The sequence below is a fragment of the Brachypodium distachyon genome, chromosome 2, assembly GCF_000005505.3.
Source record: "Brachypodium distachyon strain Bd21 chromosome 2, Brachypodium_distachyon_v3.0, whole genome shotgun sequence".
NCBI lineage: Eukaryota > Viridiplantae > Streptophyta > Magnoliopsida > Poales > Poaceae > Brachypodium > Brachypodium distachyon.
In genome coordinates, this window is record NC_016132.3 from 4,241,561 (window position 1) to 4,259,728 (window position 18,168).

Sequence of the window (18,168 nt, forward strand, 5' to 3'; positions counted from 1 at the left end):
TCGCTTGGAGGCTGAGTAGTATAATACGGAGTACGAGCCAATCCTGGTTGGGCCACGTACACGTCTCCCTCCCCAGGGATAAAATAACCGGGCTGGTCAGTTAAGGACGGTTTAATTAGTTGGCGAGAACAGAGGACGGAGCCCGAGATTCGAGGAGGGGAGGTTTAGGTTTAGCTAAGCTTGCACACGTAATGGCGTCCATGGCAGTGAGTCACCACCAGGCAGATGAATGCAAAGCGATCGTGCCGGATAGTAAAAGCGACAGGGTCGTCGTCGTATCGTACTGTACGTGCCACGGACCAAAGGGAAGGGGTCGCATCACATGGGGATTGGGGGGACGCTGGGTCATGTGCGAGCGAGGGGAGGCAGCACACGTCGCGCGGGTTCTGGACACCGCGATGCCGCGAGGTCCGAGCCGTGAACGGCACGTGAAGAAAGAGGGCAGCGACGCACTGCTGCATTCAACACGTAGTACGGACGCCGGCGAATAAGTTATTCGTGACTTTGTGAGAAGGAGGTTGGTGACGCGGGCTCGCCGGTCACAGTGGCTCTGTCCCGGCCTGGATCGATCGAGGTGGGTGGGACTGCTTGGGTGGGCCGGGGCTACCCTTATCCTATCCTGTCATGGCAGTGACGAGAGCCGCGGCTCGCCTGCTCCCCGGACGGAGGCACAATCCATGGAGTAATAAAAGCTTTATTCGAGTGCCCGCCCACACGTATGGCCGCCGCGTGCAGCGATCTCTGGCGAAACCCGGACCAGCTATAGGAGGAACTGAACTGGGCCAGGAGGCCTTTAGGGCTGGGAGCCTCGGAGCTGATTCGTTCCATCTTTCGGTTTCTCGTTCGGGCCTCCACTCCGTGGTCTGTTGGGCCCGGCCCGGCCCATTTAAGTTCTGACACGACTTTTTTTGCCACCGGCATGACAGCTGCTTCCTGCCAACGATTTGTCAAACCGACGAACGGAGGAATTATTTCCGGTCGTTCTGCATTCAGCCTGACCGCTTAACTAGCTATCTGAAACACAGAGATCCCTGAAACATTGATAGTTCTTCTACTATATCAGTTACAGTTCTGCACGATTGACAGCAATCTGCATCATGTCCCTCCCATTAATGTTGCAGAAAAACGGAGTTATCCGGTCTCTGTTTCGCTAATTAATCAGCTGTCCACCTTCTGAAAACTGCTCACCAGTCACCACACATCCTCCTGTTGCCGCTTAAACAGCAACCACCCCGAAATCAACAGTGGCTTGGCTCGGATGTCCCAGTCCTTGAAAAGCCGTCCAGTTTTTGTTTCGTGCACACAAGACCAGATCAATGGCCGAGATCACCTTCCCCTTCCCTTCCCTGCCACGGGAAACGGATTTCTCCGAGTCCAACAGCCGAAGAGATTGACCATTTACGGACGATTAGATCCTAAACCATGGATGCTCAACTGTCTCTTTCAGGATTCTTTTTATGTGCAGGAATCTCTAACACTTGTTCAAATGAACACTCCACTACTATCACATGATTCTCCGAAAAACCTACGAGCTGCCGAAGGATGACCAAACAACCAAACACAGAGAAAGTAAAAGTCAGGCACGAGCTCGTCGTAGGCACCTTCTTTTCCTACCTGCTGAAGATCGTTTCAACAAAGAAGGAAGCAATCATGCATCTTACAGGGTGACTCACAAGTTCATTAACAAAATTAGGTTCCTGGTCATACAATACATCATCCAAGGGGAAAAAAAAAACTTGTCCGATCTACCTTTCGTGTGCCATAATTCTACGGGACACACCTTTTATTTGTGATAAGTGCGTGCATGAAAGGGACCCGGCGGGCTCGAGACCTGCGTGTGTACTACCAGAAATAATTGATCGTACGACACAACCTCTACCGCCTAATTAACTGGTCCCTTGGCGTTCTCTGTCTTTCTCTGAAAGTCTCTTGTCTGGTTGCTCTCATAGCCAATGGTCGATCCAGCGACTGGCCAATTGGGAGGTGCCTGGTGTTCCAGGCGTTTTGCCCCCGACGACGCTTCGGTGGATCGATTTTGACGCCGTGCTAACGTGTTTTGGCCCGGCCGTGCGAGTCGCCGTCCCAAACCGCCCGTGACTTCGGGCTGATGACAGCGGCCAAGATTGTTTGAATGAGGTGAGTAGGATTCAAGGCAAAAATGTACACTGTCACGTTTACTGCCCCGCCTCTTCTAACAACTCTTTTCTCACTCTTTTTAGTGTCCATCCAACTGTGAACTGTCAAATACTCCTTTTCCTACACTATCAATTCTGGGCTCCGAAGAAAAGAAGCTTATCCTGCCATATCCTCCTACGGGTCAGACGATCAAAGATAAGATGGCAGCACACCCAGCTTTGTCCGAGTACAATATTTATCTTCCTTTGCCTCGAATCGCTTTGCCTCGATGGCCAACCATTTTTCTTGTGCACAGCATGTGCAGGACCCTACGTGCAGCACACGTATATAGCTTCAGTCAGCAGCGCGTATCATATCCCAGCCTTTGCCTTTAATCCTCCACTAATTTAACCTGGCCTAACCTAATCTAATCTTCAGCCGCCTTTTACTACCTCTTTGGTGCAATTATTTACTCGAGTTTAGCCCAGTGTGCATGCTTTACTGATTTGTTAGGTTAAATGGCTTGATCGATCGCCACCACACCAAAGCAATGATGGATTGATGATACCTGACGATCTGAAAGTCTTTGAATTTGTGTGTGTGGCTTGAGCCTGCATCCAATTCGGGAGAGCGACGGATCCAACCACTGGAGGAGTTGCACTAGTTGTTGTTGTCGTGCGACCTTAAGCGACGAACGAGCTCACGGCCGCCACATGGCTGCCGGTTTACCAGATATTTGTGACCAGAATCGTACCCAAATCCCCAACGACACGGACGTGACCGGTAATTTATTCGCCGATCATATCAATATCAGGAACTAGCAGTAGTAAAATTTATGTAGTGCTCGGTGTGATTTGCGTCCATCGATGGAGAGTGTGAAAGATGGCATTTCAGTATTTTACTCGGGAGACTGAATGACTGAATATTGTGGGCTCATATCAATATCTTGTCCGGCGAAAAAAACAAAACCATCACCATGTCGTCCGTTGCCTTTGTGTCCACATAAAGATGGCAAAGGTGATGCGAACTTGATCGGGTGGGTACTGGGTAGAGCCCTTTCTGTTTATTTGCATGGCTAAATTAGGCCAGTAAAGTTTCATCTTCTGAGGATGATACAGGATCGACCGATGGATTGGCATTCTTAATGCCAGCATGCAACATGTACACGCAATAGCATATTGACTGACATAGAACTACTACGCCACTAGCAAAAGCTGCCATGATCTTCTTCGCCTTCATCGTCTATGAACAAACCTAAATCTTTCTCAAACATCTCCTCAAATCGACCATGTTTTTTCTTCTTCTTCTTTTTCATTATTAGGTGACCCTGATCTGTCCAAAAAACGGCGTCCTCCGCGACGGACCGGGCCGGTCCTCGGCCTTCCGTGCCGCCGTCGCGATCTTCAGCTCCAGATCAGGCGCCTGCCACGGGCTCGCACTCGCATTCGCCACTCGGAAAGGAGCAGGCGGCTTCGGCGCGTGGTGTCCTGTAACTGACGGCGCGCCGCCGAGAGACAAAGCAGGGAACAATCCCAACCCCTCCACGCTCACAACAGAGCTCGCCTCGTCCTTGAGCGCCGTGCCGCCGCCATTCTCGACCTGCGAAAGAAACACAGAGCAAAGAAAGAGCCGGGTTGTTCAGTATATTTGCAGGACAGCAAAGAAGAACCGGTTGTTCAGTATATTTGCGGGACAGCAAGAGCGTCAGCGTGTACCACGTCGAAGAGGCTGGAGCGGCGCTTCTTGTGGGCGAGGCCGCCCTGGCGGAGGAAGTACTTCTGGGCGTGGCTGGCCACCTGCGTCGGGGTGCGTGTCGTCACGAAGTGCCGGGAGATGCCTCGCCAGTCGCCTTTGCCCAGCTTCTCCAGCCCCGCCAGGAACCTCCGGTGCTCCTCCTCCGTCCACGGGACCCCTGGTTGGTGACAGAGAATTCACTCTAGGAGGTCAGTGTGGGTGTGACTGAATTTGACAGCTTCAGATATAGTAGTACTAGTCGTACAACAGGGAAATGGAAAATCACATGAATTAAGGCGTTGGATTAAGTGCGTGATTTAAGAGAACTAGTTGGGGGAAAATGGACTTGTATGACAGACGACGACATCAACTGAATTATGACAATCGGTGTGCAGTACAGGATCCGAACATGAACACTCATCAACACTTTTTTTCTCAACCAGAGCTTAAACTGCAACATGCATGATGGATCGTTGTTTCAAAGTCTGCATAGAAATAGCAAATCTATGTACACCAAAAAAGACAGACCCACTGTTGGAGAAGAAATCAGCGTGTGTGTGTTGCAGTAGAAATCAGAGTAGGAATAAAGAAGAGGAATATGAACTCACCCTTCTTCCTCTCCTGGGCCCTGCCCATGAGCCCATCGGAGAGGTACCCGCCATGGCCCATCTTCTCGCCGCTCTCCTCCACCGACACCAGCGACGACGAAGCCGACGACACGGACGTCGACGCCGAGTTCGACGCAGCAACGGCCGCCGCCGCAGCAGCCGCGTAGTACGCCGACCCTGACGACGACGACGAGAGGCAGTCCATGCTGAAGCTCTTCTTCAGAGGCGAAGCAGCAGCAGCAGAGCCCACGTGCAGCTGCACCCCGAACAGCCTCAGCCCGCCGCTCTCCATGCCTCTGTGGCCACTGCAGGTCCTCGAGTTGTGGCCATTGTGCCCGCAGCTCGAGCACTTCCTCGCCATGCCGATCCACCGATGGCACAAAATGACCCGACCAACAAGGCTCAAGGAACAAGAAGAAGAAGAAAGAGATAGAATCCTATGGCCCTGGGAACGACAAGACGGTGTGGATGGACAACTACCAGCTACTGCAGAGGAGGAGACGTAGCAAATGGGGGCTTAATAGAGGAGAAGGAAAGGAAGATGTGGCAGGGGGGAAGTGATTTGCTGGGGAGCTCACACCTGTGCCATTGCTGAAGGGGACACCTTGGCATCATCTAATCTCCCAATCCTTTTATGGGATTGACAAGTCAATCCGGATGCTGGGAATGCTGGCCTGTTTAACTAACTGCTCTCGGGAATCCGCTGGAATCTGCAGAGTCTTGGGGGGAGGGTGCCAATAATGTGTTGTTGCCTGTCCCTGTCAGGCTTGTATGTTGTTTCTGTATGGCTCGTTTCAGGAATATCATAGCTTCGCTTATGTATATTTGCCCAAAAGAAATCGTCCGACATGGCTAAACTTATTCGAAGAGTACGTGAGTACGTCTTGTGTTTCGTCACTGGCTCGGTTTGGAAGAAATCTGGCATGTACAATGGTTGATAAGTCTGCCTTATCTTAGGTGTGCCATGTTAATTAGAAAAGACAACACAACATGTTGTACAATGGGTTATCTCTTAGTGTTATATCTTAAAATTAATACTTAGATGAATAAAATTAACTAAATAAATGCTAAGAAAAGACAAAATCTAGTACAATGGGAAATTTGCTTTATCTTTGTCTTATCATTCTTGTGAAGAGATCATCTCTTAATTAAGAGAAGGTTTTTGCTTTTTTTTTTCATTTCTTTCTATTCCACGTCAGATTTTATCCTATGTGGCATCGCTAAGAGAAGGCTGACGTCACCCCATTGTACACGCCCTAAGGCGTTTGCCATGATGGCAATGTGAGGTGCCATAAAATCTGCAGGCATGGTAGGACTGAATCGAGTGATTGGAGCCTGGAAAGTCTATTCTGTCTGTTCAGATAAATCAACGAGTAAATCCCCACTAAATCTGGTTCAGTTGAGAATTTGTGCTATTAAACAGGGTTTAATGCGTAGAAAATGATCTGATTCAAAATATCATAATGTCAGGAATACTGGTTGGAAGATGAATTTTACTCTAAATTAGTAGCACTGTTAAAAAATTCCACCCTAAACTAACTCCCCAAGGAAAGAGGAAAACAAAGATTCATTTCCAACTTGCAGCAAAGAAGAAAGATACTGTTTTGCTCTGACTTGGCTTAGAATTTCATACTCTAATGCAACTATAGGAAAACCAAAGAGGAGATTCATTGGGATAGGATGTGATAAAGAAATGCTAGAGTATAAGGTAGTTGGTGTCAGTGAAGCTATAGCTTTGTAATGCAGTTCTTTAGGTTCTTTTCTTCTTTTCAAGGATCAAGGACATAGGCAAAATATCAGGCGTGACAGGGAGGACGGAAGAGCCCTTTATATGCAAGCAAACATACTTATCAAGGTTAGGTACCAAGATCCAGGATTGGACAAAATGGCCATCACTATAACAACCCCAAAAGGAAGATATGCTAGTATTGTGCATCTTCTAGACTTACATAACTTATACAAAATAGTATGTGCTAGTTTTTTAGGTCCAGAACTAAAATTTCAGCCAACTGTTTGGTCTGCTTACCCGCAAAAAAAAAAAACTGTTTGGTGTGCTTGTACTACCTCCTTTTGTGCTGTGTGTTTTTATGCTTCCTTGAACTCCATATTTCTTGACATCCATTGGTACACCCAAGTAACAACTAACAAACAACAAGCATCTCTTTAGTCTCTACAAGACATAAAATAGACAAGATAAAGTTTGTCCTAATCCATACCAAACCAAAGTGATCGAAAGAAAAGTAAAAGGAAGGTGCCTCATTAAGATTCAGTAGTGTGTACACAAAATGGCTAAAGTGTTAAATGTTATACCCGTGGTTATAATTTTATCAGTCAATTTCGCATACTGTATATGCTTTACTGTCAAGAGCGACTTATCAGCGTCTTAGAGCCTTTATCTTTACTGTGCATGATTGCAATGATTTGAAGAAGCACAAGTAGTACTGCTCCGGAATAACTTATTAGAGGTGTTGGGTGTTAGAGGATTAACTGTGCTGAAAAGGACACTTCCTGTGCATTATCCTAATTAATCTGTTCATACTATATGTGATGCTATTTGGGTCCAAAATAAATAAATTTGAGGGGACTATTTAGGCATATTGGTGCACCTGCAACATTTAGGGGAAACCTCTTTAAGGCCCCAGACTTTTGACCAAGTTTAGTTTTGCTCTCTGAACTAAAATTTCGATACCAGATAGATTTGGTTACTGATCTTAGTCAAAGGGGAAAAAAAACTCACAAATTTTCCCTGATTCTCACCACTGTTCCTAATATAGGGGCTCTAATTTCAAGGTTTCCCATAATAGTTTGGTACTACTCCCTTTCTCCCAAGCTTTTTGTTTTTCATTTTAACTAGCAAGGTGTCCTGCGCAATTGCGCGGAAAACATCTATATTATTGGTATTTTGGTTCACAAAAGATATGTATCATTGTATTTGTATTATTTTAAAGCACCAAATAAATGAATGAGGTGTGTCACTGGTATGTGCTATTAGACCAGTATAAAAATAACAAATGAAAACTTGCTTCACCAACCATGAATACGATTGATTTTTTACAAATGCAAAATTAATAAACCTCACTGCACATATACACTCAAATAAAATTTGAAGAATAGTAGCTACAAAGGGAGATCAACTTAAAAACCTCAATCTTGGAAAGCATATTTAACTAATCGCACTACACTTAGAAGTATGAAATTACCGTGTTTTGAATATGACACAGACTTTTAATTTTATGTGGCTTTAGATTGCAATTCACAATTTTAAGTTTACAATGCGAATCTGATTGGTTGATCAATCTTTGCGTTAAACTAATTGACTGTTGCGAGATGATGGTCCTACCTAAGATGACTGATCATGAGACGACTGACTGAGAATATTATCATGTACAAAAGTTTAAACTTTACAGGCTGAATTAGTCAATCACTTTTTTGCACTGCTATGTCGTGTGTATGCCAAGCTATATAAAAAATTTAGACTATGTGGATCAACATTGTTTTTTCTCGCTAGTGCCCTATATTGTGCTTCATTATATAATGGTTTAAACAGTTCAAAGATGGGGATCAGACTGATTGATCTTTTCTGCGTTTGGAACCATATTGGGCCTATGTGGGACCCAAATCACTTTGATTTTTAGTCTTTGGCCCATCAGATATATCCACCTAATTAAATCTTAGTCATCAAATATGACATTCAACGGTTAAAATGGATCAGCATGGCGCCTCCTCTCATACCTGTCCCCGTGGTTTTGTAATATGTATAAAAGATAATAAATAGTTTACTACTTAATATTCCCAAATCATAACGCGCGCACGACGCGCGTTCGTCTCCGCGCGCGTACGGTCTTGCGCCCTTCTCCGTGATTAATGTTTGTGTTAGCTTGCACACTACAGTGGGTGTTTGTGCATGTGTGCATCATGCATTAGTAAGTATTTGGGGCCATTTGTATTGGTTCATTTTCAAGGTTTAGAATGTTTTGTAGCGCATCTTGTCTGTCCATTTCACAATCTGTTTTCACCGTTGTCTTCATATCGACGAGTGCTTCGAATCTAGATCCCATTTTGGTATGTTTCAACAAAAAAATTTGAACTCTTAAGTTACCAAGAAATAATGCAAAAGTTACCATCATATTTTGAAATAACTTGTCATGTGATAACTCTGTTAACTTGCTACCAACAAGGTGGTAGTTTCTTAAATTATTAGATGGTATCTTTATTCATAAGTCACCACCCTATTTTGTTTGAAGTCACCATCCTATTTTGAAAGAAGTTGCCATGTGGTAACTCATAATTAACACAAATGGTAATTTCATTTATCACCGTCTGGTGACTTCATTTATTAGTGAATGATAACTAAGTTCGTCACCGGGTGGCAACTTCAGTTCATAAATTGCCAAAATATTTTGTATGAAGTTACCATGTTAACTTGTCATTATTAGGGGTGACAACTTCATATATTATTGGGTTGGTAAGTTGAATTCACAAGTTATCCTCACATTTTGTATGAACTTATCTCGTGGTAAATTGTTAGTAACAGGTTGGCAACTTCATATATTATTGATGGGCAACTTTTAACGCGATTTTTTTTGCCGAAACATAGCAATATGTGGTCAAGTTTTGAAGATCATGTCGAGACAAAGCTAATCATGAAAACGGATCGTAAATCGAGCAAATGATTTGAAAGTTAGAACATTTTAAAAATTCAATTTGGCAAAAACTGCACGCATGCATATGTTTTCAATTCACCCACATGCAATGAGTGGATCAGACATGTCTCGCTCGTGGCATGCGTGATGCCTTTGCTTTGTGCCATGCATAGTACGCGCGGCGTGTTTAACGCACGTACGGTCGCACGTTATCACAGTCCCTTAATATTCTCGTGATCCATTACAAAAATAATGAAAAAAAAAGTTGTGTCATCGTACATATTTGCTGTATAACGTAGTATGTTACGATTGGTACAATACAAACAAAGACTTGCCTTGGATAGAATGTTAGGCCTATGTGGGCTTTGAATGATCACTTTGGTGCCCCTTTGTGCCCTCACATTGCTTTTATTATATATACTCACTCCGATTCATTATTGTTGATTTAGTACAACTTCAACGACGTGTCGATACTTATTATGAATCGGAGGGAGTAACAGATAGTAGAATAGATAAAACGGAAATTCCAACTCGCGCAGTTCAGCTAATTTGCCTCCATGCGCAACGCCGTTGGCATGCTGCTGCTCTGGACTAAGATGCATGCATCCTCTTTGTTTTCTTTTTTTCGCGTAAGACTGCATGCCAACAACAGGAGCTGCTCACCTGGGCGTTGTGCGATCGGCCAAGCGCGCATCGCCGCGCCGTGGTGGTTTCCTAGATCTCTGCCGGAGAATTATCGTACGTGTTATCTTTTTTTTGAAAGGACGTGTTAATTGATCTGCTGTACCTTGCGTGCAAAGCGCATATAAAACCAAAAGTTCATTTTTTTTATATATATGTATATGGTCATCGTGTGGGGACATGGTTTATCACGTCACGTGTTTTTCTTTAGCAAACTGAAGATAACGTGACATGTTTTAACGTGACATTTTTTAAACAGAACGTGTATTGGGATTCAGCTGCGTAACAAACGATTTATGACCCTTAAACTTTCTATCCAATGGTCAAAATAATTGGGATGACGTGTATCAACATGAAACCTCCCCTCGGTATCTCTCATATTGCTTTTAGTATATAATAGATAGATTTTTTGAAATTTGTTTTTTCAACTTTCCCTTCTGAATAAAATATTTTCATTTCACAATGTTTGTTAATTCCTGGTCATCTAAAATTTTCAACCCTTTCCTAAATCATCTTATTATTTCAAAGATTTTGCTAACCGTGCTGCACATTTGCGAAACAACCGTCCCCGATAGCGTTTTGACTGATGTCAGGGACCAAAATTGTCTGGCATTGAATAAAGGGACAAACATGTCAGGTTTTGCCGTTTAGGAATCCAGGTTCAAAACTATACTCAGACAATAGTCATTGAAGGGGCCCAAAAAAATGATTTGTTTTCCCTGTATATACGATCGATTATGGAGAACTTCAATCTCTTTTCCTACTACTTTCTCGCAAAAAAAATCTCTTTTCCTACTGCTGTTTTTTAATTAAATTGACACCTAGTTCCTCTATTTGCCTTGTTCTTAAAAGAAGGTGGCAAAATTCTGTTGTCGTGTTGTGTTCATAATCAATCATCCAAAAGAAAGAGAACATGGATATTCTGCCAGCAATCCAGATTATAGACAGGACACACCGATGTTTCTTGTGTTTCTTCCTTTAAATCTGCCCTTGTGGGTGACAAAGGTAGGAGGAGCATCAAAATCCGAAGTGGATGGCGAGTGGGAGATTGTTGTTCACGCCCTGAATTAATCGCAAAGGAACCAAAAAAGCAAGGACACTGCAGACAGGTATCCAGCAACAGAATCCTTCTCCATCTTTTTGTTCGGACACTTCAAGTAGTACCTGTATTAGTTCAGAAAAAGAAGAGTGAATAGTATCTGTACTACCAATTCTCTCCTTTTCTTTCTGTCATGGAGAAGAATCCAATCCGTTGGGCTTCCAATAGCAGGAACATCAGTTTGGATAGCAGAATGAAAAGGAAAAAAAAGAAAAAGAAAAAGGTAGATAACATATCACCTTTTAGTTATTCATATCACCTTTTTATCTATAGGCCGAAATACTGAAAACCAGGAATTAAAAGGCCAACGCAGGAGCTGAAGCCCGTGTTTGCATCACATTTATGCTAACCAACTCAGGTAGTACGACGAGATATAGCATATCATATCAATGGAGGTCTATCTGCACTGCAATCGATCGATCGATGTCAAAATTAACGCCACTTGTTTCACTAAAACGAAATTTATTAATTGTCGCTTCACCATTGATCCTACAATCTCCTGCTCTGTCTTCGCCGTCTCTGTTGGAACGTGACGTTCCAGCCGCCAAGAACACAGTTTTAGAGCCTCTTTGATTCATAAGATTGGAAAAGGAGAAATATAGAATTGCAATGTCATGACCACTCGAATTCTATAGGATTTTTTTTGCGTCAAAGTTTGTTTGATTGGACCAAAGGATTTCTTCCAAGATTTTGGAGTGATGTAAATTTTTCTATGGAATGTAATACAAATGAATCCTAGGGGAAAATTTCCGTAGGGTTTGATCCTACGAATCAAACGACAAACATAGAAAAAATTTCTAACGATTTCAAGCCTTCATAATTTTTAAGGAAATCTTTTGAATCAAAGGAGGCCTCAAGACAGCCCTCACGTTTTATCGCCTCTGGCTGACTGATTTACATGACAAGAAAGGCATCAAAACAGAGGACTGCATATATCGCAGAGCTGCTTTCCAGATGTTCACACATATCTTGGCTTGGAATGGATGTGGATGCCCATCTTTTCAACACGATGTTTTCCGTTGAGAAGGATGGGATGGAAGCAACAGGTTTAGCGACATGGTACAGCAGCAAGTACGTACTCCTTTGTTACATCGGTCCAGGAATTCAATCCTTGCGACCAAGAAAGTGGACAGCAGCACACACATACAGAATGTATGGCTGGCTTCCAACTTGCAGCAAAATACCTGCCGTTGAAGTCAAACGGTCAGCAAGCCCTCACAAAATTATACATAGTCGGTGCAGAATTTCAGCTTGGAGTAATTCAGACACTCCGAGTCTTTGACAGTCCCAGCTGCACCTAACCTGACATTTGAGAAGGTTGAAAGCTCTGTCTCGTCTCTCGGGACTCGAGGTCACGAGGGCCGAGTCCTCCGACTAACCTTGAGGCCAGGAAATGGTAAAGTGTGGTGCAGAAGATATATTTCTTCTTGTGTGGACGTATAGCCCCCCCAGCCAGTCGGTGCATGGAGTGATGGACACGGTCATCATTCGACGAGGCCGATAGAGATAGGTCGTCAGGTCGAGCTAGGTAGGTTAACTGAAAACAAGAGTTAGCTAACAAAGGCACAAAGCACATGGAACTCGTGGCTGCTTGTGTTGAATGAAGCGCGTCAAAGGCCAGGTTTGAGACGAAAAAAATACCCAATCTTGAGTAGATAAAATAACAAGATAAACAAGGTTGCATTACCACATGGAACGTATGCTGCACAGAGCCAGCAAACGCTAATCATGTGTTCATATCTCACCGGCCAGATTATGCGTCCTCTCGGATAGTTGCAAGAATTACACCAGCGGATGAACAGTAATACACAAGAAAAAATGCCTTCCAAATAATGCGACCTCCGTAGAAGGGGAATTTTATTTGGCAAATCCGATGATTCACTGTTGCGAAATTTCCAGAAAATGTTTTTTCGGGAAATCTATTTTCCAGCAGGCTGGAGATGCCTTACGCGCGGACGCGCTCCGTGACGTCCGATCCGCAGCGGACGAATATCCACTTTTCTGTTTTTTTTTTCCTTCATCTCCTTCTCTCTCAAGTCTCGCTCGCGAGTTTTTTCCTCTCCCCCGTCTCTACAGCCACCTTCCCCACATCTCCTCTCCCCTTAACCTCCCCAGGCGCCATGGCGAGGAGAGGCGCAGCCGTGCGGGGATCGCCACGCGTTGGTCCTGAACGTCTTCTTCTTCACCTTCTCCGACGCATGTGGCTGCCGCTGTATGGCTCCTGCCCTAGGCCCGACGGCGAAGGAGGAGGTTGCGGCGTCGGGCCAAGCGGAGGTTGCGGCGGCAGTAGAGTGGCGGATCGGGCAGAGGAGGATCCGACGACGACAGCCGGCCAGGAGGAGGAGGCAGAGGAGGTCAGTGCCCGATCGACACGCTGAAGCTGGGGGTGTGCGCGCGCGTGGTGAACAGGCTGATAAACCTGGAGCTGGGGACGCCGCCCAAGAAGACCTGTTGCGCACTCATGCAGGCCTGCTGGACATGGAGGCCGTCATGTGCCTCTGCACGGCGCTGCACGCATACATCCTGGGCATCAATCGGCGCTGCGCGCATACATCCCGTGCATCAATCTCAAGTTCTCCACGTGCCCGTCGACCTCTCTCTCCTAGTCAACTACTGCGGCAAGAGTGTCCTGGGAGGTTTCTAGTGCCCATGATCATCGATCATCCATCCTTTCCTTAATGATCGATCAGCGACTCGCCGTACAACGCCGCACGCCGTGGCGTCCGACGTAATGTCGACAGAGAGTTGCCGCAGCCGGATGCACCAACAGAAATTCCCTGGGTAGGCATATAGCTCCGTGTCAAGCAACAACTCTTCATCCACACACTCTAGGGACCGACACGACATCGGCAATTGCTACATCGCGTGTGGGATGGGTGTAGCTAGCTTCTTGGCGGCTTATGCAGTTACCGCATTAAAGTATATACAGTTACCAAGCTCTCCAGATTAGAGTAACCACCATTTCGCTAATGTAGTTACCCAACACTTAAAGGTATAGTTACCATCATATTACTTATGGAGGTACCAGGTGTTTGTGTCAAAGTTACCACTTGCCATCATAAAAATGATATATTTGCCAAACATTATAGTTACCAGCATGGTACGTATGTAGTTATCCAGTGTCCATGATAGAGCTACCATCATTTCGCAAATGTAGTTACCTAACATTTAAGGGTACAGTAGTCATATTACTTATGGAGTTACCCATTGTTTGGTTCAAAGTTACCACCTATCATCACAAAAATGATATAGTTGCCAGACATTATAGTTACCAGTGTGGTACCTATACAGTTACCACAAAATTGTCCATGTTACAGTTATCACTATTGCACCGATGTAGTTACCAAGTGAGAGATCTAGTGTTTAGAACCCAATAACTACACTTGAAAAAGCTTGGTAACTGCTAAATTTTGCCTGTTGGTAACTTCTGGTTTTGAAGAAATTGAGCCAAACATATTGTATCTGCTTGTGAATAATCCGGTTATCAGTTGGTAATTTATGATCTCAAATGAAGTCACCGAATCATCCAGTTTTCAGCCGATGAATAAGTGTGAATAGTTAGTTAACTCGATTCCTTATGGGTCGATAATATTTGAACTTGAAGAAAGTGGTCTGCAACCATATCAAAGTGAATTCTCCATTCATTTAGGTTACAGTTACCATCATGAAACTCATGTAGTTATCGAACCGTTTAAGTTACAATTACCATCAAGACACTCATTTAGTTATCGAACCGTTTAGGTTACAGTTATCATCACGACACTCAGGTAGTTATCCAGTCGTTTAAGTTACAGTTATCATCATGACTCTCATGTAGTTAACCAGTCGCTTAGGTTAGAGTTACCATCTTGACACTCGTGTAGTTATCTAGTCGTTTAGGTTACAGTTATCATCATGATATACATTAGTTATCCAGTCGTTTATGTTACATTTTACCATCATGACACTCATGTGGTTATCTAGCCGCTTAGCTTATAGTTATTATCTTATCAGTGATATAGCTATCCAGCTATCTAGGTTTCAGTTACCACCATATCACTAAAATAGTTATCCAGGTTCTTGGGTGAAAGTTACCGCTTGCATCATGCACTGATATAGTTAACTAGATTTTGTCTTACAATTACTAATGGATTGTTACTAATGTGGTATTCAAGTAGTTACTCGCTATGGCACTCCTGTAGTTAATATGATGTTCATGTTACTGTTCATGACCATGGCACTGTTGTAATTGTCAAGATATCCAAGTTACCTTGGTGTTCAAGTGATATAGTTTTTGAAGCGGGGTAACTACTTGTGCCAAGGTTTGGTAACTCACGTGTTGGTCCTCGGTAGCTTTTGAGTTCGAAAAAAAGTTGTCGAAACATACCCAAGTGAGATCTAGTTTTGAAGCCCTCGTTGTGACGAACTCAACGGTGAAAATGGATCGTAAGTCCGTTGTGCCATCTGAGAGATAACACATTTTAAATTTTCAGATATAAAAAGAATCTTGACTGACAGGAGCATGCATCTCATTCTTGTTTTTTTTTTGCATGCATGTCGCTCGGGCTCACGTCGAAACCAGAACATTTTAAATGGATCGCTGGAAAAACGGAACGGGCTCGCCTCGTGCGCTTCCACGCACTCGGCTCGAGGGATCAATCTGGGCGGGAAGCGTACCGCTGCTACACTAACGACCACTGCCACAGCACAGTCCATGTTTTTTTAGAAGTGGAAGTTCTGGCATAAACTTCTGAGACGGCTGAAACCTCCCGGCGTGAACATGGGCTGAAACCACGCAGGCCTTCGGCCGCAAACTACCGTTCAGGCCGTACCAAACAAGGCTGGATGTACCGTTGGACAAGTGAACCGCAGGCAGGCTTGGTGGGCTGTTTAGGGCCTGGGCCACAACTCATCCAGCCTTCGCCTTGCGGGCTATACCGCGAAGAAGTGTCCTGCCTCGTCGCCCCTTTATATAAGAGGACTCTGCTAGCCTTCTTCCCTCGCCGCCGCATGGAAGAAACCTAAACCCTAACCTCCAGATCCGAATGCCTGGCGGCGCTTCGATTCATCGTTTCTTCCTCCTGTTTTTTCTGCGCTGCGTGCTTAATTTTTCTCTTGATTTTTGTTCCGTAAGATAATATGGCAACACATCGCCTTCGAGAGAACCGGGCGGATTCATGCCCGTGCCGCGCCGGTTCCGTTGCGGGCGTACACCGATCTAGAGCCTCCACCGTGTCTCACCCGTCGCACCCGTCGTCGGGTGTCGGATTGGTTTTAGAACATTTTCATTCGTTTCGTTTGGATCTGTGATTTTTTTCCCTTTTGTTCATGGTAGTTTGTAAGGGCATGGCCTTCATAATCCCGGATTAACTCGCTTAGCTGTTCTTCTGATTCATGGGAGGCCGAGACTGATGTCTGGGAGTTTCGCTGATAGCGCCTTCTTTGCTTCTGGTGGTGCTTCATTAGTAACTTGCCACACAAATTCTACATTCTGTTTCATCTAAGATCTCCGTACTGTCCTTCGTTTTTGCTAAAAATTATTTGGAGTGCTGAGATTCGAGTTGATTGGCTGGTGATGATTCAGGTCCGAAAGGATCTTAGCGGATTTCGGTGAGGCGGACTCGTCCGCCGTTGATCGATTCATGTTGTTACACACACTGAAGCCTTTCTGTTTCTCTCTTCCATCAAATTGTTCTTTCTAGTTCCCTTATAATATCATTGGATCTTGGATTTTGTGCGAGAATGCGATGCGATGATGATTCATAGGTTTCTGGCAGTGGTGGCACATGTCACCGTGAGCCTTCAAACCAAAATCGACTTCTCTTTCCACTGAGCATTGCGCTGTTCATTCCCTAAAAAAAAGAGCATTGCGCTGTTCTGATTCTTTCGATTTCTCTAGCTTTGTTTCTCCATTCATCTTTGTCTCAGTGAAGAGCTCTTGACCATAGGAAGTGCCGTATGACACTGTAAACAGCAGCTGCTTCTCCGCCGCTTCAAGTGTCCATCCTTCGACCATAACCTCTGTGGTTTGGTCTGGGGTGGAAATTACCATTTGCAGCCGGCTTGATTCGGCTGTGTGCGTGATTTTAAACGGGTCTCTGAGGGATTTTTCTTGTACCGATTTGAGCTATGATATTTGCTTGTTGTTTTGGGCCTGATGCCACGTCTCTGATAGCTGCAAGGCGTTGACCGGAGATGCTACATTGGGCCGAGAAAGAGTTCTCTGGACGCTTCACATGTTGATAGGAACCTGTGGCTGTGATTGAGTCGGTACACAGAGCCGGTTTTTGTGATCACATTTTGCTCTTAGCTTGGTAATGTAGTTTGTTTTTGTTCATTTGATATAATGTGAGACGGCGATGATGATAAACCAAAGGCTTGTTTCTCAAAACATTCGCAGTTGCCGCCTAAGAGCTTTCGCCCTGCCAGGCTTGAGAGCTGATGCTGCTAATTCCTTCCTTGGATGTCTGAGCCATGCTGCACATTCTGGAACTTATTTTTGTGCGGTTCTAGTAACACTGCCGGCTTTAGAACCATGTCTTCAAACACGGAGAGTTCATGGAATCAGTAATGCCGTTTCTAATGCAGGAATACAAAATACTGGATGGATTATGTTTATGTGACGAAAGCTGAAGATTACACATCAGAAATTTCATATACCGAGTAGCTCTTTTGGGACACAGTAACTGAGAAATCAGAAGGGTATAGTTAAAACTAAAATTATAACCAGAGAATTCCATCTGAAAGACGCACGATTTAAAGTGCTTTCTATACGAGTTTGAGTTTCTTCCGTTTCAAGCGGACCGTTTATAGTATGAACGATGTTTGCTGCAAAATTAAACTGTGAAGAGCGATGCAATAACGAAACGGCTGGAGTTGAAGGCATACAACTACTCAACTTTACGGCCTGAAGATTTTCTTTCCTGGATAAATTATAATGGATGGACGGTCTTGACAAAATGCCATGCAAAAACTGAAGGAAAGAATATGAAACAAGGTGACAATTCAGTTGTGAACATCCTGAAATGTGCACGCCACTTTCAGGAGCTAACATGTGCTATTTTTCAATCTTGCTTTTACCGGCGGGTCGTTCAGGTTTGCCAATACAAATATACATGAAAAAAAGCTAATATCAGTCGTGAACTGAAGAAACACATACTTTGCTTCAAGCAATGACAGATGCATCAGGAAAGGCACGCAAGCTGTCCCCTGTAGCAACTGCATTGCAAAATTGTGCTGGCTGCACTGGTATGTGAAGTCTGGTTGAACATGTTTTCCTTCTGCTTCTCGAACAGTCAAGTTGAAAATG

At 44.4% G+C, this 18,168-nt stretch overlaps 1 protein-coding gene and 6 non-coding genes across 7 annotated transcripts; 6 read left to right on the forward strand and 1 right to left on the reverse strand.

The window, feature by feature from the left end:
- Window positions 1-3,030: 3,030 nt before the first annotated feature.
- On the reverse strand, window positions 3,031-5,101 carry LOC100840296 (transcription factor MYBS3). Its single transcript, XM_003564704.4, has 3 exons — window positions 4,458-5,101; window positions 3,831-4,027; window positions 3,031-3,714 (listed from the first exon to the last, which is right to left on the reverse strand). The coding sequence occupies exons 1-3, from the start codon at window positions 4,816-4,818 to the stop codon at window positions 3,433-3,435; spliced, it is 840 nt and encodes a 279-aa protein (XP_003564752.1). The 5' UTR covers window positions 4,819-5,101; the 3' UTR covers window positions 3,031-3,432.
- An 11,116-nt stretch (window positions 5,102-16,217) lies between these two features.
- On the forward strand, window positions 16,218-16,342 carry LOC112271211. The gene has a single exon (XR_002964204.1). It is a non-coding gene; the product is annotated as a small nucleolar RNA snoR83 (small nucleolar RNA).
- Window positions 16,343-16,425: 83 nt separating this feature from the next.
- LOC112271192 lies at window positions 16,426-16,525 on the forward strand. Its single transcript, XR_002964186.1, has one exon. It is a non-coding gene; the product is annotated as a small nucleolar RNA R11/Z151 (small nucleolar RNA).
- Window positions 16,526-16,605: 80 nt separating this feature from the next.
- On the forward strand, window positions 16,606-16,697 carry LOC112271193. Its single transcript, XR_002964187.1, has one exon. It is a non-coding gene; the product is annotated as a small nucleolar RNA Z152/R70/R12 (small nucleolar RNA).
- Window positions 16,698-16,780: 83 nt separating this feature from the next.
- Window positions 16,781-16,966, forward strand: LOC112271267. The gene has a single exon (XR_002964253.1). It is a non-coding gene; the product is annotated as a small nucleolar RNA Z112 (small nucleolar RNA).
- A 44-nt stretch (window positions 16,967-17,010) lies between these two features.
- Window positions 17,011-17,160, forward strand: LOC112271220. Its single transcript, XR_002964214.1, has one exon. It is a non-coding gene; the product is annotated as a small nucleolar RNA snoR2/U65 (small nucleolar RNA).
- A 53-nt stretch (window positions 17,161-17,213) lies between these two features.
- On the forward strand, window positions 17,214-17,334 carry LOC112271228. Its single transcript, XR_002964222.1, has one exon. It is a non-coding gene; the product is annotated as a small nucleolar RNA SNORD14 (small nucleolar RNA).
- The last annotated feature ends 834 nt before the right edge of the window (window positions 17,335-18,168 follow it).